Here is a 22562-nt window from a genome sequence, read left to right as displayed (position 1 = left end):
CAGGTTTCCTCACGATGTTTTCCTTCACCGTTAAAGAAAGTGATATTTAATTAGTTAAAACACACATAACTCCGAAAAGTTAGAGGTGCATGCCCTAGATTGAACCCCCGACCTCAGATTAGATGTGATTAGTTTAATTGAGTCAGATTTAGTGAACATGTTATGAACTTGTGACCATACTAAGATACTCATATTTTTACTTTTCAGGTTTAGAAAATGTCCTGCATGAATTTCCAAATCGTGTAAAAGATTTGGATCGTTTTATGACCTGGATTCATAATATTGATATCTTGAAACTAAACTACTCGGCACCAGACCCCAGTCCTCAGGCAACTTTATAAACTGTTTTAGGATAAGGAAGAGTGATTAGGATTAATTTTGGTAAAAATAAAGATTAGAATCCAAAAATTTCTATTATTTAAAAATATGTGTTCAGATTAATTATTATAGATTTTTTTTAAATTTACATGATATGTTAAATTGTAAGGGAGTCAAATATTCATAAATAATTAATCTGAACACAATCCTACCTTCCATAGCAGTCCTATATGTATGTATTATATGTATAGGTATGAACCAATAAAGCAGTCTATATATATAGGTAGGTATGTACATATTATATATATTAGTTCCGTTCGTCAGATACAGATGGCGCTACTAAGCTGTTGCCACTATTAGCTCGCGAGATAGTACCTACTCTATTTCCATATGTTAAAAGTACTCTGTGGGCCCACCGCTGTGGATGCGTGCACGATGGTCAGTATGCACTATGCTACATCCAGCACCGCGGCCTTGAGCTGACGTACAGCCGGGATGGATGGTGAATACGGCGCTTTAGGAAAGTTTGAAAAAAAAACTTCTGGCTCATGCCCACGGAACAGAAAAATGTTTTTTTCTGTTCCGTGCACATGCCTATGTTCTAGTATCTATGCTCAGGTTCTATGGATGTTTATTTTGAAATTAAAAAGTTAAAAGTCAAAAGCAAGCACGTCAAAACAAAAAAATAAATCAACCGGCTTTTTGAAACCCGACAAAAGAATTAACTAAAAACCATAAAATCTAAATAATAATAGATGAGATATAATATTGTTCTGCCTTTCCAGATTAGTTAATCGTACGAAAAATAAAGCATGGAAGATAACGTGGCCGTCGCATCGCCAGAATCGTCGTCGAAGGTAAGTATTATTTGCATAGGTATTTTCTCTTATTTTTGGTACCCCTACTGATAAGCAAGTTGGTTTGGACTAAAAGTAGAATTAATGATAGCATCGAAAGTTAGAAGGAGACTTCTCAAATTGTCATTATTAGGTTTCGCATCCAACGTCGATTGGCTTCGCGTTGTGAAGGGTGAAGTTCTGGGTAAAGCTTTAGTATTGCGCCCGCAGCGGAGGGATGTGACTGGTAGGAGACAAGGGGGTGAACCAGCCCTGCAAGCCAAAAACGATCAGTCTGGTTTTGATGTCAGTCAGTCAGTTTGTCCTTTTATGTGTAGATTGAAAGAATATAAAGAAATTACCAACACACAATAATAAAATTAATTTAATTGTTTCAGATGGTGCCAGTAAGTGAAGTCAATACTCAAATTATTGAAGAAGGACCTAGGGTAAGATTTCTACTTACATCACTAATCATATAAATCTAAAAATATAGATCTGAATATATGACTGACTGACTGACTGTCTGATCTATCAATGCACAGCTCAAACTACTGGACAGATAGAGCTGAAATTTGGCATGCAGATAGCTATTATGACGTAGGCATCCGCTAAGAAAGTATTTTTTGAAAATCCAACCCCTAAGAGGGTAAAATAGGGGTTTGAAATTTGTGTAGTCCACGTGGACGAAGTCGCGAGCATAAGCTAGTATGTAAATAAAGGCAAAACTGTGTTTGTTTGTCAGTTTGTCCCTCAATCACAGAGTAACAGAGCAATGTGATTGCATGGATGTAAAGACCTGGAGAGTGACATACATTTTGCTTAGATTTCTAAAAATCCTGTGGGAACTATTTTATATTCTGGAATAAAAAGTAGCCTGTTTCCATCCCCGGCATAAATAGGCGGGTCATAAAAAGCCAGCAGACAAACACTTTCACATTTATAATATCTTCAATTCAATTTTATTTATTTTGATTTCCCTTCTTCCTGTCCTTATCCCACACCAGTCCGTCTAATCCATCTATCTTTTCTGGTCTTCTTCTCCTGGACAGGCCATAAAAACCTAGCAGACAGACTCATACATTTATAATATCTGCTTCCTGTCCTTTTCCCACATCAGTCCATCCATCTAATCCATCTATCTTTTCTTTGGTCTCTCCTCTTTTTCATTACAAATGTATATTTTCAGTATTTATAATAATTGTATGGATCATTAAAGTTTACCAATCCGCAGTCTACCACACTGGCCATGGCCAAACCCTTCTCTCTGAGAGGAGACCCGTGCTCTGTAGTGAGCCGGCGATGGCTTGATCATGAGTGATGATGGATCATTAAAATTAACATTTGTTTTGGTAATTTACAGGTATGTCCGCTATGCTCTTCAGGGATAAGGCTGTTTTTTGTTAATTATCATGAAAAGTTGCTGATGTGCGAAAATACTGAATGTGAATTCCCGTTTGGGTGTGAGGATCTCCAATTTGTGCGATACGACAATGTCGATGACGAGTGTGACATGGTATCGGGACAGTCACAAACCGGGCAGTCTTTGCTTAGCTCCGATTTTTCCACCTTGTCCACCTCTGGCTGGTCGGATATAGATAGATATATACGATTAAGCGATTCAGAGAAAAGCGAAGCGGAATCTAAAAAGTTGGAAGCGACCCCTAACGAACTGCAAAACAAGAAAAAGAAAAAGAAATTGTCCACAAGAGAGAAGGAGAAACAAATGCGAAAGAATATTGAAGACTTGAAATCACTGTCGACGGAACTGAGCGACATGTCTAAATCTCGGGTTACGATCAAAAACGAAAAATGGATAAACAACTTGATGAGATTGCAAGAGAGGTCGGGCGTACAGCTACTGGAGCCCCTGGAAAATAAAAAGTGGAGTAAAAATGAGGTCAAAAATGAATTGAAGATCGACATAGAACCAGGCAGCAGTGGGAGTGCATCGGCCATTAAAATTGAGATTGCTAAACAAAATGTGTGCGAGACTTAAAATTGGATGAATTAATCTTTTTTTTCTTTTTTTTAAAAAAAAGGATATTAGCCATATTAAATGACTAATATTCCCCTTTCCTCTCCAACTAAGTGTCAAGCTTGTGCTAGGAGTAGGTATGACAATAGTGCAACGGGCGGGGTTTGAACCGTCAACCTTTTTCGGTTTTCAGTCCACTCCTTTCACTGTTGAGCTATTAAGGCTCTTAATATTATATGTATAATAGTTATTAACGTTAAAGTTTATCATATTGCATTGTGTTTCCTTCAGTTCTACCATGCAGAGGCGAATTGGTCTGGTGGGAGGCTTCGGCCGTACCTAGTTACCACCCTACCGGAAAAGCCTTGCCGTCAAGCAATTTAGCGTTCCGGTACGATGCCGTGTAGAAACCAAAGGGACATGGGCTTAATAAAAACTGCCACACCCTACCAGGTTAGTGGGCTCACCTGGAAAGGGTCCATCTTAGACTGCATCATCACTTACCACCAGGTGAGATTGCAGTCAAGGGCTAACTTGTATCTGAATAAAATTAAAAATGCTACACACTCTATCTAGATCGGCGATATTGATCGAACTATAGTCCTAATAAACAGATAGACCTGCTATACCTACTTTTAAGGGTTCCGTACCTCAAAAGGAAAAAAGGAAGCCTTACAAGATCACTTCGTTGTCTGTCTATCTGTCGTGTTGTGTAGCCTACCTACCTGGCAAATTTCATGATTCTAGGTCAACGGGAAGTATAATATAGGTTTTCTTGACAGACACGACAGACAGACAGACAGACAACTATGTGATCCTATAAGGGTTCCTTTTTTCCTTTTGAGGTACAGAACCCTAATTAAAGATGCCTATTAAAATTGTAATAAGCTGCCTGTGCAAAGCTGGGGCGGGTCGGTGGTATTGTATAATTGTATAATTTGTACTCTAGTGCCTAAGGACGGTTTCAGACTAGCGTTTTATACGCGCGTATAAGCTCGTTTTTGGAAGCGCATGTAGGCGCGCCTTTTGGCACACGCTCAACTGTACGAGCGTTGACGCGCTTCATATGTAAAAAGTACTCTGTGCGCGCTTCTAAGCTCGTATATAAGCGCGAGGCGCGAGAGACCACCACCCACCGGGCCACCCGGTTCGAGCAAACACGTCGAAATATGCCCGTATACGCGAGTCCGGTTTTTTGAAGCGCGTAATGTAGCGCGCGTGTAAGCGCGTGTGCTGAAACGACCGTATACGCGCAAAAAAATACGCTAGTCTGTAACCGCCCTAATGCCTAATACATATCACTAGAGACATGGGACAGTAACAGATAAATATAAATGTTGTGATATTAGTTGTATTTTGCTCATAATTCTAGTTAGCCTGACTAGTTTTCCCTAATATGGCGATGTTTTTTATTTTTTATGCTATTAAAGATGTGTTTATTATACTTAGTCTAAAGTTAGAATATTTTGTTTGAATAAAACAGTTGATTTTTATTTTGCTGTCTTTCTTTTGACAGTACGCGACACAAAATAATGTACGTCGACCTTGCCGGTGAGTCCGACAAAACGTCATATCAGTATGAGTGACAGAGACAACGCTCTACAAAGCCGAAATGTCATTCTAAAGGCCAATAAGGCCAATGTACATTACTTTCTGCCGCGTACATACTGTACTAAGATTGTGTAACAGGGCGAGCCTTATACTAACTTCTTTCCGTGGATAGAGTATAATTTGGAACATTTTGGTAAAGATGCGTCGCTCCGTTTCGACTGCGTCGATATGCCTTGAGCATTAAACCGTTTTCTTGGCAATTATCAGTAGAATAGATATTAATAGGAAAAGGAAAAGTGACATAGAATCTGAGCGGACTTATAGAAAGTGAAATTGTATCTAACCGAGCAGAAGTCCACTTTACCATTGAGCTTAGGTGCAATAATACCTAGATATTATTGGTCGGCATAATATTATTTCTATGTACATACCAGCTTTAGTCCGCGACAGATTGAGATGGCAATCGGGGTATGTGGCAGGGGAATACCCCGCACACCCGCACCGGACCAGTGCGGGGTGTGTGCGGGTCTATGGGGCGTCCCCACCCCATTGACATCTGAACATCTCAACCCTGGTCGGTAGGGGAAGTTACTTCGTTGTTAGTTATTGTGTACAGTTGAATTTGTCTGCTAGCTTTTCAAGGCACACCTATTTAACTGATTTGGACGAAAAGTACCGAAATAGCTTGCATCCCGAAGATAGACATATCACATACCTATACTACTTTTTATTCCGGAAAAACAAAGAGCTACCACGGGATTCTTTAAAACCTAACTCGACGCAGGCAAAGTTGCGGGCATCATTTACTTAAAGTAAATAATAATAAAATTGTAGTTAAGTTGAGTCGAAACGAAAAAGATTATTTATTTATTTGTACCTAAAACATTTAGAGTAAAAGGGAAAAAGAGAGTAAAAGTGAACAAGCACTTATCTCTATCGTCTCTATCGCCGTCGTCTATCGTAGACTTTTATGTCGTATGCGGAAGGATTTAGAAACCTAGTTACCACCTATCATTAAGTGATTATAGTAAGGGGTCACAACCCTAAGCAATGAGGAATACGAGAGAGATAGTACTCGCGTGCCCGGGTAAAAATATCGTGGTTTTTCCTTACAAGAAGAAATCGGACATTTTCTTTAACTCGATAATTTCTAATCCTATCCACTAATTAATTTATTCTTGCAAGTGTTAATTCAAGTAAGTACCTATATAATAACTGGTAGGTAGTAAATCTAGTGATTCTAGTAGATATGTAGTAATTCTAGTAGGTAGGAAATAAGTCGGAACTCGGAAGGCCGCCGCAGGACGTAGTGAGAGAGATTTTTGAACCTGACTTTCGCTGTGGCCGTATCAGTCGCCGGCTTTCTACGTCGAAAGTTGTAAGTAGAGATATTATCGGATGCAGTGGAATTGTTTTGGCGTTTTAATATTAATTTTGTAAATGGTAAAGACTAGGTGCCTATTTAAATAATAAATAAATTAAATTAAATTTTATTTCAGGTTACCTATAATTATACCCATAAATTACAAGTCAAAATTAATAAAAATAAAATAGTAATACATAAAATAATTAATACTTAGCTAGGCGTTAAAAAAGTTCAGTTTGCCCACGATTGCCCAAAAAAAGAGGAGTGTAGGTACTTAATATTTATAGAGTTTATGATTATTATTCCACTATTAGTTCTAAATGCCTGAACCGATTTAGATGAAGGTTAGATATTGTTAGAATCCTTACATCATCCCGAGTGGCACTATCAGCTAGCTATACCAAATATATTTTTTAAATTTTCATGCTGGCCACATGATTTTTTTATTATTTTTGTTTTATAGCGGCAATTATTATTGGTTTTGGCTTCGCCCCTGTATGGTAAATCAACGAAGCAACAAAAAACCAGCCAAGTGCGAGTCAGGCAGTCGTATTTTTTCGACATATTGCATGATAATTCAAAAACAATGATGTATAAAAATAAACAAAAATCTGTTTTAGAATTGTCAGTGAAGCCCTTTCATATGATACCCCACTTGATATAGTTATCTTACTTCGAAAATTGAAAATACTAATTATTAGTTCATGACCACAAATTCATGGTTTTCAGATTTTTCCCCGAATGTCGACTATAAGACCTGCCTTCCTGCCAAATTTCATGATTCTAGGTCAACGGGAAGTACCCTGTAGGTTTCTTGACAGACAGAGAGTAAGACAGACAGACAGACAACAAAGTGATCCTATAAGGGTTCAGTTTTTCCTTTTGAGGTACGGAACCCTAAAAATATATTTCTCAGTGGAAATCGTCCCAGCAAGCCGGCAGTCAACTGCCGCATGCTCTAACGAACTTATATAAAGGCAACCGCGCTCCATCTCAGCGTATTTGTTCCGCAGACGTTTGGAGGAAAAGTCGCGTGATTATGTTTGTATAGTGTTGTTACCGGAAGCTATAAAGGTAGGCCATTATTATTGAGCACTATTTTACCTAATTTAGTACATCGAGATTACCTAACAAACCGACCAAGTGCCAGTCGGGTTTCGCTCTTTTATAGGGTTCCGGACATAATTATGTTTTGATCACAGCTTAAAAACTATTTTATGAATCGTAAATTAAATCAATAGGTACCCAACCCATATAAATGCGAAAGTGTGTTAGGTTTGTTGGTTTGTCCTTCAATCACGTTGCAACGGATCGACGTGATTTCTTGTATGGGTATAGTTTAAGATCTGGAGAGTGGCATAGGCTACTTTTTATCTCGGAAAATCAAAGAATTCCCACGAGGTTTTTAAAACCTAAATCTACGCGTACGAACTTGCGGGCATAAGCTAGTAACCTAATATACCTAACTAGTTTAGTTTTTGAGGTAGACTCCATCACAAAAACGGTCTAAAATTGTCAACTTTGACGCCTCCCCCTTTTTTCATTTTTTAAGATAAAAAAAATGAAAAATATAGATCCGTACTTCACTCAATGAGCTCTAGACAATGATACGACATGCTAGGGTAAGAAAGAATATTTTTTCCGGCTCCTTTTTCATGTAATAACTAGGTAGGTATGGGGAGCCACCTTGAAAATTAATTTCATTAATATTCGGTTTTGGGTCAACGTTCTACATCAAATACCAAAAATTTCGGGGTGGTACCTACATCATCATGATCAACCCATCGCCGGCTCACTACAGAGCACGGGTCTCCTCTCAGAGTGAGAAGGGTTTTGGTCATAGTCTACCACGCTGGCCATGTATGGATTGGTAGACTTCACACACGTCTGAGAACATTATGGAGAACTCTCAGGCATGCAGGTTTCCTCACGATGATTTCCTTCACCGTTAAAGCAAGTGATATTTAATTAATTAAAACGCACATAACTCTGGAAAGTTATGCTCGTGCCCGGGATCGAACCCCCAACCTCCGATTAGAAGGCGGACGTCCTAACCACTAGGCTATCACAGCAGCACCTACCTAACTCATTGTAACTGTATGGTATTGCAATGGTATGGGTATAATAATATTGTAAATTGATCTCTTGAAAAGAGCAACCGCCGAGTTTCTTGCTGGTTCTTCTCGGTAGGAACGGTATTCCGAACCAATGGTAAATTAAACTAGTTGACGATTCAAAAGCACTTGTAAAAGTTTACTTGAATAAAAATCTATTCTATTCTAACTAATTGTTATTTTCAGATGTTCACACGGCCTGCAGTAACTTGCATCTTGCTGTTATCCGCTGTTTACGCAACCGACACCAAGACTTCTGGTAACAACTACAAACTACAATGATAACTTTTTTATGTACTAAAGACATAATCTGTTGTATCTAACATTATTTCCGCTTCTCCTACGAAAGTCTGAAATAAACAACGCGCAAGAAATCGTCTCTAACGCGGTCCAAGGTTTAATAAGAAAATGCATAAAGACGTTCACACTACACATTTTTTAGGGTTCCGTACCTCAAAAGGAAAAACGGAACCCTTATAGCAACGTTTTATGTAATCACCCTCCCCCCCCCCCGTTATGTGGGGTTTCTACCCACTAAATCCCCCTCGGCGGCCATCCTCAGACAGACAGACAGACGCACTTTCGCATTTTTTTTTTTAAAGAATATTAGCCATTTTAAATGACTAATATTCCCCTTTCCTCTCCAATTGAGCGTCAAGCTTGTGCTAGGAGTAGGTACGACAATAGTGCAACGGGCGGGGTTTGAACCGTCGACCTTTCGGTTTTCAGTCCATTCCTATACCGGTTGAGCTATTGAGGCTCTTATTGTAATATTAGTATGGATATGGATAATCACATTACATAATAGACACCGGAAATCATAGAAATTAACGACCTTTTCAATAGTAACTAGGCCTATTTACCAAACACAACTTACGATGCGGTACCAAACACCTTAGTCATGGTAAAAGTGTACAATGTTTACAAGTGATCACCAAATACCAATTGCGTCATGTATTCGTACTTACTTGCTATTGTAAATGTATCGGAGTGCTTCCACACTTAGCCGCTTAGGTGATATCAGCTAGACCACACACTTCAGTCACACACACAGTCGCTTCAGTACTGAGTGAACATACATATTATTACAAATTTCGTCACTGGCAGTAAGCGAAACCGAGGTCTAGCGGTCAAGGCGTCGGGCGCGAACCCAGAAGACGCAGATTCGAATCCTGCCGGTTCCGCAATTTTTGATATCATGTATTTAAAATTACTTAGACCACACACACGTTTAAGTACTTTAGGGAGTACTCTCAGACATGCAGGGTTCCTCTCCATGGAGGATCTACTAAACCGAAATCTAAAAGAGCCACAATAGCTCAACGGTTGAACGAGCGGACTGAAATCCGAAAGGTCGTCGTTGCCCACTTGTTGCACTATTGTCGTACCTACTACAGCACAAGGTTAACGCTTAGTTGGAGGGGAAAGGGGAATATTAGTCATGATTGGCTAAATTTCTTTAAAAAAATCTTTAAAGTGTAGGTACTTTCACAGCTCAGACAACATAAGATTTATAATGAGACAAATTTAGCCAACACTTGGTCAACTTCGTGGACTCTGAGAAGAGACCCGTGCTCAGTAGTGGGCCAGCGATCGGTTGAGGTGATGATAGCGAAATCCTCCGTGTACAAACTAATCATGGTTTTAAATAGCGACTGAAAACGGATAAGTTTCGTAAGCCTCTTTTAAAGTAAATAATTAAAAGTCGCTAAAAATATAGAACTGTTAAAATCGAAAGCTACTGCGTACTTTCTCAATTTAAATAAAATAAAAAATTTATGGCGTCACTATGATGCTAAAGTGAATATAAAATTATACAGTTATTAAACAAAATTGCGCAAAATACTTATAGTTCTGCTTTCTTGACTTTTAAATCTCATAAAAATCATAAAATCTTATTAAATCAAAATCATTAAATACTTTGAATCCCAGATACAGCTTGATTCTAAATAGGTAAAATGAGCGAAGCAAGGCTAAAATTTTCAACCAAGTTTGAAGACTTTCTTATTAAGTATCTCTTACATCAATTTTCTCAAAATCTGGGACTAGGAGCATAGTAGCTGCGGCTTTCATACTCGAGTAATAAGGCTATATGTAGGATCCCAGATTTGAAAAAATATTGGCGACTTGTCGGATTCAGAGAACATTCATAGGTACCTATTATAGCTCTCGGAAGAATATTCGGTTTTAAATTCATCGGTTCAAAGAATTTTTATTTTTACTTCACAGGTATTTCCCAGTTCTGGACGGACGACTACAAAGTTTTCGATCAAATTTACGGTAAGACTTCTGATAAGGAGCTGTACGGAGCCCTACCAGCAGGTATTACCTATGGCTTAGATTTCAAAAAACCCATCGCAATCGAGGCTTCAGAAAAGAGAGAAAGATATTTAACCAACGGGAAGGACTTACTTGAATTTGACCCACAAGCTTACGATGCTAGTGATAGATATGCCAAATTATTTGCCAAATCTCTATATTCAGAAAAGACTAAACCCTCATCTGCTTTGCAATTCATAAGTTTCTCTGACATCAAACCTATAAGCCAAACTACTGATCCAGAAACGTACAACTATTTGAAACATTTAGAGCACTCCAGTAAAGAAAAGTATGTTATTCCGAAGAAATTGAAAACTAATTTCAAATCTTATACCGATGTTGATTCGGAATCCGAAGCAGAGGAAGCATATAAAAGTATTCAAGATATTTTGGATGCCCATGAAGCTAACAAAGGGACTGTATCTAGTGATGATGAAGATTTCAATGTAAGACCGAAAGGGAAGAAAACAGCAGATGAAAGTGAGGGATCAAAGTATACAAGAAGCAGAAATAGAAGTAAAGTGAGGTTCCTGAGCGGGAATAGTATTAAATCTAGATGCGTCACAGGCAGATGTAGAACACCTGCAGTACGCGTCAGTTCAAGGCCGTATATAAGGAAAATAAAACACTACACGTACTCCAGACGTTGAACCTAACATGAAAATCAAGACAGGATTAACAATTGTTAATTTTTTGGTAAAACCTACTGATAGGTATTTAAGTATTTATTAATAACGATATAATTTAACTATCTGTTAGTGTAAATTTTTTTGTGTGTAAATATATAGTACAATTTCTGATGTATTCAGAATTTTGTGGTCGAATAGTTAAAATCAAATTTTGTTATTTAAATTACCACCGTATATAGATAAGAGTGCAATAATTTTTGCAGATTTTGTCATTATGTAGATGTAATAATTTTAGGAATGTAGTATTTTTTTGTCTTTTATATATCTCCTTAAAAATTACATTAGGATAAACAGTTTGAATAAAAAAGCCTTTGAAATTAAATAATATTATAATTTTAAATCTTATAAATTATTCTTCTGGTATTCTGCTGGTATCTTATACGAATAAATAAAAATAATACTTTGAAAATTTTACTGCATTATCACTTTTAACGTAATGTTCAATTGTGGTGGAAATAAACACATTTTGCGTCCTCTGTGTTTACGTCTAGCACAATTTTTATAAATCACCGAAAAATTGGTAGATTGGCAATCGACTTTCCGTTAACTTAAGCATAAACCAATCCTCGAATATTTTACATTGGCTGATTTCCATGTTATTCAAAGATCGACCAATCTTCAGGAAGATTTTGTATTTATTTACTTTAGTGGGCATTCTCAACCACGAAAAATATTTTATTTTCGTTTTACAATAGTATCATCTGCAGTTGAAGAGTTTATCAACTGATAGCATCATCATTACTTTTATTTATTGTTGTTTTTTCAATACTTTTCTGGAAGGTATTGTTGGGAATCCAGAATTTACTTAAATAGAAATATCTTCTTTTGCAGCATCACTGTTGTCTTTGAGAATTTGTTAGTATATGAAGTTTGGATTGGTTTCACTCTGCCGATTGACTTGGTTGGCGATTGGATTGTTAATTTTCTTCTTGCTCTCGTCGACTCCCTGAAGCAGGAAGTTGGGAGTGTTGTCCTGTTTATGTTGCCGTTTGTCCAGTTCCCTCGCGAGCTCCTCTACGAACTGCCCACCCGTCTGACTGGAGGAAAGACAAATTAATATCAAAGTGCTAGAGAATTGGTTGATCCTATTTTGGTGGGCTTGTCGGAAAATTTGTGTGAGTCAAAAAAATTCTGTATATTCTGTGTGTATTTTGTGTTCTGAGTTAGCACGTTCCATTTAAGTTCAACACAGAGTTGAAATTCTATGAAAACTTCTGATTAAATGGTCAATAAAGTAGTCTGTTAATTTGATGTATATACTAGGAGAAACCAATATTATGCTAGAAAAGTCTAGCCGCTAACAGACTAATGTACGCACATAGTCGACGATGGAGCGCACTTAAATCTGGAGGATGCCTATTTTCTCTTGTATTTACCCAAGACAGATAAGATAAGTGGAAGAAAATGATAACCTGAAATAAAATTGCGTGTATTTTTCCTGTACTTTTTGTTGAGGAGTTGTTATTTGGGTCCTTTAGTCATCCTTATCTGATGTCCGACCAGGGCAGCCCCCGATTGTGTAAGGAAACGTACCTACCTATTAATCGTAATCGTACCTTATCGGTAGCAAACTCTGTCTCTTGATTGGCTGTGATAAAAAGGGAACAGCAAATTATTCATCCAGTCAATTCAATTCAGTTCAAATTTCTTTATTTCGAATATGGGTGGTGGTAAAACAGTGGAGATGTTACAAAAACGAAAAGGTACAGCCAAATTCTGCCTATTAGCAAGTAATGTGTTATGATATACCCAACAACAGAGTTAAGAGGCAGAATTTGCTGTCTATTACAATCAATACGTTTTCCCACAATCGGGGGGCAGGGTTGTGGAACACGTGGTTCCTCAGTGAATGAGAACGTACCGCTCAGTGCCCCTGCCACTCTCAACGTCATCGTCAGGGCCCTGGTACATGGAGTAGCCACGACGAGATAATTCCTCGTCGGGCGTCAGACCAGGGTTATGAAACGCGTGATTCTTGTCAGGGTTCATTTTGAGCTTCCTGGAAAGAAAAAAATTAGGTTGAAGATCTGCTTCAATAAACATACCAAAGGAATCAAAATTGGCGTTAAGTCAGAACTGGTTGAATACTTACTGGTTAACTCGCATAATGGTTAATGTGTGAATCTTCAGGAAGTGACGTAACCACTTCGTCTCCAACCTGAAAGCTACAAAGCTCTTAGGGTGGCAGACATATTATCCAAGATCTGGTAATTGCCGGATGGTAAGTTATGAGAAGGGGTAAGTACGTACAAGATTTATGGCAAACAAAAGTGGTAGATTAGACAAATTTTTGTACTTACATTTTAGGCAGGATTTCTAAAAAATAATATAGAGGCCAAATCGAGTTAGAAGATCTCATTTGAACATATTGCAATTTGTAATACGAGAAAAAAGAGCTTATAAAATCCTCTGTATTTACTCACTGAACTAGATAAGTAGGTATAAATACTACAAACTTGAAATTTGAAAGGTAGGCCTAAGGCGTAGGCATCGGGGATCCTCTGGCGCTGAGGTAGCTGACCTTGCAGCACCAACTGCAGGCGTTGCTCGCAGAGGTATGAGGATTGCAGGTATAACTGATACTTACTGAACTCGCAGTCGCCCGCTGGCGCTGAGGTCGCTGACCTTGCGGCGCAGACTGGCGACCTGCGCGCAGAGCACGCCGCTGATCAGCAGCAACAGCAGCAATGCCGCGCCGAACACGCTCGCCACTATGATTGTTATATTGCAGGTATAACTGATACTTACTGAACTCGCAGTCGCCCGCTGGCGCTGAGGTCGCTGACCTTGCGGCGCAGACTGGCGACCTGCGCGCAGAGCACGCCGCTGATCAGCAGCAACAGCAGCAATGCCGCGCCGAACACGCTCGCCACTATGATTGTTATATTGCAGGTATAACTGATACTTACTGAACTCGCAGTCGCCCGCTGGCGCTGAGGTCGCTGACCTTGCGGCGCAGACTGGCGACCTGCGCGCAGAGCACGCCGCTGATCAGCAGCAACAGCAGCAATGCCGCGCCGAACACGCTCGCCACTATGATTGTTATATTGCAGGTATAACTGATACTTACTGAACTCGCAGTCGCCCGCTGGCGCTGAGGTCGCTGACCTTGCGGCGCAGACTGGCGACCTGCGCGCAGAGCACGCCGCTGATCAGCAGCAACAGCAGCAATGCCGCGCCGAACACGCTCGCCACTATGATTGTTATATTGCAGGTATAACTGATACTTACTGAACTCGCAGTCGCCCGCTGGCGCTGAGGTCGCTGACCTTGCGGCGCAGACTGGCGACCTGCGCGCAGAGCACGCCGCTGATCAGCAGCAACAGCAGCAATGCCGCGCCGAACACGCTCGCCACTATGATTGTTATATTGCAGGTATAACTGATACTTACTGAACTCGCAGTCGCCCGCTGGCGCTGAGGTCGCTGACCTTGCGGCGCAGACTGGCGACCTGCGCGCAGAGCACTCCGCTGATCAGCAGCAACAGCAGCAATGCCGCGCCGAACACGCTCGCCACTATGATCGTATTATTGCAGGTATAACTGATACTTACTGAACTCGCAGTCGCCCGCTGGCGCTGAGGTCGCTGACCTTGCGGCGCAGACTGGCGACCTGCGCGCAGAGCACGCCGCTGATCAGCAGCAGCAGCAGCAATGCCGCGCCGAACACGCTCGCCACTATGATCGTATTATTGCAGGTATAACTGATACTTACTGAACTCGCAGTCGCCCGCTGGCGCTGAGGTCGCTGACCTTGCGGCGCAGACTGGCGACCTGCGCGCAGAGCACGCCGCTGATTAGCAGCAGCAGCAGCAATGCCGCGCCGAACACGCTCACCACTATGATCGTGTTATGGTCCTGAAATACCAGGGTTTCATCATTAAAAGAAGATAATGATTTTAATTTATGTTCGAGTGCTTCGCTGCAATCAGACTTGCTGGCAAGTGATGATGCAGCCTAAGATGGAGCACACTTGTCTAGAAGATTGACTAGACCTATTCACTCTTGACTTGAAGGCATCCATATTGAAAGTGGAGGGGCAAACTGATGCCGGATCGTTTTGCCTATGTCCCCATTATCAATGCTATAAACACTCAAACAAAACATCATGATAAATGGATAACGCGTCGGCGTCGTAATCAGGGTTATCTCAAGAATTCAGTGATACCATCGATAGTGACAAATTCTCACACGATAGAAAAATTGCCACAGCGTCTATAAAACCAAACACCATTTTGTTGTGAAACATCATTCAGTATGAATTGAATTTTACTAATTTCCCCGGTTTCTACATTGCTGAATGTCATGGTCCTGGCTTTATCTTTGAACATAATATTATAATATTATGATGCCCGCGACTTTGTACGCGTGGATTTAGGTTTTTTAAAAATCCCGTGGGAACTCTTTGATTTCCCGGGATAAAAAGTAGCCTATGGCACTCTCCAGGTCTTTATCTATACCCATGCAAAAAATCACGTCAATCCGTTGCACCGTTGTGACCTGATTGAAGGACAAACCAACAAACAAAACAAACACACTTTCGCATTTATAATAAGGGTACTGACTCACCATGATACTAAGTTATGTGACACATGGTCTTCCACCGGAGCGCCAACACGCACTGGCTCGTTATCTTCATCCACTGATAACAAAGCACTGATAATAACAAGTGATAACACATCTCAGCCATGCGTGCGTCTTTATAATATTCTTATTGCCACAAAGTTGATCGCATATTTATTATTTACTATAATTATTATTTTAGCTCCATTCTATCGAATTCATCCTGTTAATTAGGTAGGTACAGATGGCTGTGAAGACTTAAGCTCGTGCACGTCACTCTTTTTGGTCCTGGCAGAATACCTACCAGGGCTCAGGTTTTCTTTTTAAAACCTGCAGCATTAATGCTGAGCTGGGGCCATTTCATCCTGTGCCAAGTGGGTGCAAGAACTTTTTTTTTTTTTTTTTTAAAGAATATTAGCCATGTTAAATGACTAATATTCCCCTTTCCTCTCCAATTAAGCGTCAGGCTTGTGCTAGGAGTAGGTACGACAAAAGTGCAACGGGCGGGGTTTGAACCGTCACCTTTCGGTTTTCAGTCCACTCCTATACCGGTTGAGCTATTGAGGCTCTAATTAATTAATTATTAAGTATTTTTTATTACCTATTAACTACTACCATTAATTTTAAGTTTGTTTGTACCTTAGGCATAAGATGAATAAACTAGTTTTCTTTATTCTTCTTCTTTCTTTCTATATTAGCGAAAAGAATTTTTACTTTACCATTCATAATCATGAATAATAACCCATCGCCGCGCCGGCTCACTATTGAACAGGGATCTCCTATTTCCGAATTAGAAGGGGGTTTGGCCATAGTCCACCACGCAGGTCAAGTGCGGATTGGCAGACTAATTCACACACCTTTGAGAATATTAATACTGAATTTTATTGACAAGGCATTAGGCCTTAAATAAAATTAAAGTTTTCTGTTAATCTATAAGGGCCTTCAGTTAAGGAACTTAAAATGCCGGCTGCGTATTTACGCCTGCAAAATAGTTAAAGCAATAACTTTAGAAATAATATTTGCACTTGGGGCTCACACTGTTTTGGGTTTTTTAGAAGTCAGCTCGATCCGTCCAGTAGTTTGAGCTGTGCGTTGATAGATCAGTCAATCAGTCAGTCACCTTTTCCTTTTATAATTTAAAAGACTAGCCCGCGACTTCATCCACGTGGACTACAAAAATTCCAAACTCTTATTGTAACCACTTAGGGGTTGAGTTGTCAAAAAAAAACTTTCTTAGCTGACGTCTTCTATCTATCATCATAATAGCTATCTGCAAGCCACATTTGAGGCAAATTATCCGTCTATAACTGTAACGCTGTAATGTAACGGTAGATAATAATTTGTGTAAGTCCCGCAAATTGCTAATGCGCGTGGCCCCCATTTTAGTGACGTCAAGACTATACTGAAGTTTCGAGCTGATGGTACTTATATTTTTATTTCGGTTGACGTCAAAATGACGTCATTTCGTTAATGAGACATGGTTCCAGCGCAATAGCAATTTGCGGGACTTATACCTAGTCGTTCTTATAATAATTCCTTTTGTAACAAAACATCAATAGCTCATCGATGGGGCGGTGCGGAATGCGTAAGGTCGGTCATAAGTTCAACCTCATTCATTGTAGGTATTGTACCTACCCGTATTTAAAAAATAAAGGGTATAATAATATCTACGGGATCCGATTTTTAACAAAAGAAAAATCGTGAGTATAATTTTAATTTAAAACTGACATCTCCATTATCGAGACAAAAAAGCTTTGCTTGAACTTTGATGCACAATTTGATATTATTATCTTTCGGACCTCATTGTTAGTTTATTGTACTTTTCTATTGGTTTAACACTCTCGATCCCAATAGGTAATTGGGTCAAGATTTTATAAAATAGTTTCATCATCATCATCATCATGATCGCGCCGGCTCACTGCAGAGCACGGCGGGTCATTACGTATCTCGCGACAGGCTTGCGAGTTGCGACAGGCTTAAATCTCGCGATCATTGCTGTCAAACGTCCGGCTAGAGAGAGACAGCAATAGCCAAAAAGAAAAATAAGAAGAAGAGGAAGAGAGACAGCAAATGAACTGTCGGATTGCTACTGCTGTCGCGTTGCTGTCGCTACTGCAACTTTTTACGTAATCACCCCGCGGGTGTCCTTTCAGAGTGAGAAGGGTTTGGCCATAGTCTACCACGTTGTCTCCGTTGTGACGTGATTGAAGAACAAATCAACAAACCAACAACCAAACACACTTTCACATTTATAATATGGGTAGTGATATGGGGAGTGATAATTTGTAAAATATGTCAGTATGTCACTTGAGTTTTGTTGAAAACTCCGAGCTCTCATTAGTAACTGTCTAGGAATCTAACCCCAGTCCGTTGTCAAGGATCCATGCACTCCAACCCCTAAGCTATCACGGCTTGTCATACAAAAAGCGGTCTGATAAAGCATCTGATTTGTAGCTGAGTCATATATCTATCAGAGATAAGATCTCTTGGTGACAGTTGGCAGTACAAACATTGATTCATGATTCATGGCATGGCTTATGTTGCTTATACGAAGGTTGGAATTTGATCGTGAGCTCACGCTAAGGGTCGGAAGGTCAGGTCAGAGGTCGGTAAAAACGGTAACGAGTCTAGTAAGTAGGTAGGTACCTATCAGGCGCCTTGCTTTATCATTGTCGAAATTCCGGTGTGTGTTTTCATTGATGTTTTATGAGTTACCATTAATAGTTATTTGTTATGCAAGGTTGCAAACTTGTTATTTTGTCGCGGGAGTTTGTATTAAATTTAGAGCCAGCGAAGGATTCTAAGGTTGAACCACGAGCGAAGCGAGTGGTTCAAAGATAGAATCCTGAGCGTAGCGAGGACTATTGACGAGGGGGGGATTTGATATGAAGCAGAAAATATTGGAATTTATAATTATGAAGTTTAGAACTAAGGTTGACGTTTATTAAGCATTGTATAAATGGAATAAAGTCAGTTCTTATAAGTTGAGGTTATTTTTATTACAATGAGCACACGCAAATCTACAATGGTGTTGTTATGAGATCAAACTGACACAGCAATGCCATCGCATTAGTAGTGGCGCTGGCAGGTCACGTTTGTTTTGAAGAACATGAAAGATTTGACTTTAGGTATGCAGAATATTCTATTGATATACGATGTATTGTTACCATTTCATAATGATATTGATGCCTCATAGTTCAAGCTGTTTTTTGCGTGTAGAGAAAAGGTTATGACGTATCTAATCATCTGTGTATTATACAAAAGTGAAACTGATGACTGACTGACTGACACCAACCCTAGGGTCTTGTATTGTAGTAAAAATTAATAATATTAAGTAAGTCTGTATATAAGTTAAACTTATCTTTCGATTTACACTAGCCTGTAAGGATATATTTAAACTGTACATACCTACTTATATATATTTTTTTTAAATTTTACAACAGGAACTTTTTACCCGACTACGGCAAAGCCAAAAGGAAGGGTTATGATTTTGGCAGCCTATGTATGTTTGTATCTATGTGTGTTCCATTGTCAGGGCTGGCTTAAATATTATAGTATATTAAGTATATTCGGCGCCGGGGTGCGAAAGTTAGCCTGTGCCGCCACGGCACCCCAAAAATCAAATCTAGGCTCTCAGAGACACAGCCTGGGCACTCAGAGACACCCCCTGGGCCCCCCGATTTCGGTCCGTAGGCCTCGAGGGCTGTGGGTCGCTTGGTACGTTGGGTCATTTCGCCCGGCTTCTCAACCTATTGTTACGCCACTGGCTGTGTCTGCAGCTCCACTCGCGTGGTGTCAGTGTGGTAGGTACCTATCGAAATTTATGGCGATTGGCTTGCGCCCCCTAGGACTCTGCTCCCAGGTGCACCGCACCCCTTGAACCACCGGGTAAAGACGGCCCTGTCCACTGTAACGTGTAAACTACTGGCCTGATACCCCGATTGCCTGTCCTGTCGCTTACTCTAGGTATGTGGGCGACATGAAGATTACGTCTTATGCTTAGACATATGAAGCTGGCTCGTCCACTAAACCTCGAGGGCGTAGTTTCACTGTAAGTATTATCATGGATGAGTTTAAAGGTTCGTACGCACCTGAGCGGCGCGGCGCGGCGCTTCAGTGAGCTTCACGTCGCGGCACAGAGCTTCAAAATATCATTTCTATCATTTTGTATGGCGCATATCGCACTAGAGCGGCGCGGCGCGGCGCTTCACCGCGCGTTGCCGCGCGGCACGGCTGGAGAGAATATTTTGAAGCGCACCGAAGCGACGCGCAGTGCAGTGACGCTAGTGCGACATACCCAGCGGCGCGGCGCGGCGCTTCAGTATGCGTACGTCGCTCGAATAAGATACACGCGCATCTTGTTAGGTATTTAAAGTACAGGCAAGAATCGGCAAGATAGACCTCAAAATAAATAACGTAGGTTTAATTTTTGACACATGACGTGTTCCTCATGCTCTTAGAAGTATATCCTCAAAGGTCCCAACCCCTAGGATGTCGGCTCCCCCCTTCCCAGTGTCTAAATGTATAAATGTCTCTCCGAGCGTTATGAGAAAACATCAATGGTAAAAATAATCCTGATTAAATAACTATAATATATTATGTACATATTATACCTACCTACTTCATCTAGGTAGAATTAATAGTTTCGGAAATATGCCTACCTATTGTTGTACTTGTGTTTATATTATACTAGCTTATGCCCGCGACGTCGTCCGCGTGGACTACACAAATCTCGAACCCCTATTTTACCCCCTTAGGGGTTGAATTTTCATAAATCCCTTTTTAGCGGATGTCTACGTCATATTAGCTAGTTAGCTAGCCAGCATGCCAAATTTCAGCCCGATCCGTCAAGTAGTTTGAGCTGTGCGTTGATAGATCAGTCAGTCAGTCACCTTTTTCTTTTATATAGGTATTTAGATATAATATGTACCTGTGTTTACCTGCCTATTTTATATATTCTATTGCACATAAAACAAAGACATTTTGCGAAAATGCTTTTTCTAATGTAATTTCCACAGAACCTAAGGGACTAGCTGATGCCCGCAACTTCGTTCGCGTAGATGTAGGTTTTTTAAAAATCCCGTGGAAACTTTTTGATTTTCGGTATAAAACTAGCCTATGTGTAGGTACACATAGGCTACTTTTATCCTACAGGGTATAATCTATCTCAGGTATATAGGTACTAGTAGGTAATTCCCGGAAATGTGCTCACCTATAGAAAAATCTACATCCACGCGGACGAAGTCGCAGGCATCATCTAGTTGCATTTTTTTTTAGATTTTTAATCCCGTGTGAACTCTTTGATTTTCCGGGATAAAAAGTTGCCTACCTCTGTCAATTCCCGGAATGCAAGCTACCTCTGGTCCAAACTTCATATAAATGGGCCTTTAACAATCCTGTGGAAATTCTTTCATTTTCCAGGATAAAAAGTAGCCTGTCCTTCCCCGGGATGTAATTCAACTTTGTACCAAATTTCATCAAATTCGGTTAAGCTGTTGAGCCGTGAAAAGCTAGTAGATAGACAGACAAATACACTTTTGCGTTGATAATAATATAAGTATGGATATGCATAAATATTTTTTTATAATTTCCATAAAAACTATCATCATCATCATCAACCGATAGATATGTCCACTGCTGGACATAGGTTTCTTGTAGGATTATATTACCGACCTGTGTGGTATACCTATTGTTTCTAATGTAATTTCCACAAAAACTATTAGGCAATAGCATAAAGAATTTTGTCTTCGACATTCTGAAGTAAATGTGAAATGGTACAGAGTCATTAAGAAGGCGAGGAAACAAAATGTGATATCCTTCTTGATAGCGTGACTTTGGTATGTCAGCAATCCATTTCTTCTTCTTTTTTAGGGTTCCGTACCTCAAAAGGAAAAACGGAACTCTTATAGGATCACTTTGTTGTCTGTCTGTCGGTCTGTCTGTCTGTCTGTCTGTCTGTCTGTCTGTCTGTCTGTCTGTCTGTCTGTCTGTCTGTCTGTCTGTCTGTCCGTCTGTCTGTCAAGAAACCTACAGGGTACTTCCCGTTGACCTAGAATCATGAAATTTGGCAGGTAGGTAGATCTTATAGCTGACATTTGGGGAAAAATCTGAAAACCGTGAATTTAGGGTTAGATCACACAAAAAAAATTAAATTGTGGTCATGAACTAATAATTAGTATTTTCAACTTTCGAAGTGAGTGACTATACCAAGTGGGGTATCATATAAAAGGTCTTCACCTGTACATTCTAAAACAGATTTTTATTTATTTTAATGCATCATAGTTTTTGAATTATCGAAATCATACGACTGTAGTACGGAACCCTCATTGCGCGAGCCTGACTCGCACTTGGCCGGTTTTTTCTCTTCGATAATTCGTTCTTCTTCTGCACAACAAAGAAATAATAATCAAATCCTCTTCACTGTCGCTCATCTTGCGACGTTGTTGCTCGTACGCGAACGGGTGTAAAAGTGACGCGCAAGTGACGCGAGCTGCCGCGTACTGAAGTTGTAGTGCGGTAGGCACCGTCGAGCGGCCTGAGGTGAAGCGTTCTGCAGTCGGACTGAAGCGCCGCGCCGCGCCGCTCAGGTGCGTACGAACCTTTAGTGGCACATGCTATCCCACATGAAACAAATGAAAAAAATGTGGCAAACTATTGTGTTATGCAAAAATTAAAAATCACTTTCAGTGAAAATCCAACTGTGAAATCATCATCATCATCAACAACAACCGATAAACGTCCATTGTACATAGGTCTCTTGTAGGGACTCCACACGCCATTGGCTTCCTGCGACTCGCCTGATGTCGTCCGTCCACCTAGTGGGGGGTCT

The 22562-nt window shown here is 40.1% G+C and overlaps 3 protein-coding genes across 4 annotated transcripts in view; 2 read left to right on the top strand and 1 right to left on the bottom strand.

The window, feature by feature from the left end:
- LOC117986712 (pre-mRNA-splicing factor CWC22 homolog) overlaps window positions 1-22562 on the top strand; it is a 229959-nt gene that overhangs the window by 4288 nt on the left and 203109 nt on the right. Inside the window, exons 1-4 of one of the 2 annotated variants that reach the window (XM_069501779.1) lie at window positions 839-936; window positions 1104-1175; window positions 1553-1603; window positions 2518-4149. In XM_069501779.1, the coding sequence (XP_069357880.1) occupies window positions 1131-1175; window positions 1553-1603; window positions 2518-3153 (732 nt within the window). In that variant the 5' untranslated portion in view covers window positions 839-936; window positions 1104-1130 and the 3' untranslated portion in view covers window positions 3154-4149. Of the gene's footprint in view, window positions 1-838; window positions 937-1103; window positions 1176-1552; window positions 1604-2517; window positions 4150-22562 lie in introns of those variants that run through there. The other variant, XM_069501780.1, reaches the window with a different exon arrangement.
- Window positions 7026-11179, top strand: LOC117986711 (uncharacterized). Its single transcript, XM_034973583.2, has 3 exons — window positions 7026-7123; window positions 8350-8422; window positions 10393-11179. The coding sequence occupies exons 2-3, from the start codon at window positions 8350-8352 to the stop codon at window positions 11130-11132; spliced, it is 813 nt and encodes a 270-aa protein (XP_034829474.1). The 5' UTR covers window positions 7026-7123; the 3' UTR covers window positions 11133-11179.
- On the bottom strand, window positions 11482-15814 carry LOC117986323 (uncharacterized). Its single transcript, XM_034973151.2, has 4 exons — window positions 15740-15814; window positions 14886-15028; window positions 13033-13170; window positions 11482-12208 (listed from the first exon to the last, which is right to left on the bottom strand). The coding sequence occupies exons 1-4, from the start codon at window positions 15740-15742 to the stop codon at window positions 12028-12030; spliced, it is 465 nt and encodes a 154-aa protein (XP_034829042.1). The 5' UTR covers window positions 15743-15814; the 3' UTR covers window positions 11482-12027.

This window comes from Maniola hyperantus, chromosome 11 (genome assembly GCF_902806685.2).
Source record: "Maniola hyperantus chromosome 11, iAphHyp1.2, whole genome shotgun sequence".
Lineage (NCBI taxonomy): Eukaryota > Metazoa > Arthropoda > Insecta > Lepidoptera > Nymphalidae > Maniola > Maniola hyperantus.
The sequence above is the reverse complement of the archived record's forward strand: the minus strand, read 5'-3'. Positions and strand labels throughout refer to the sequence as shown.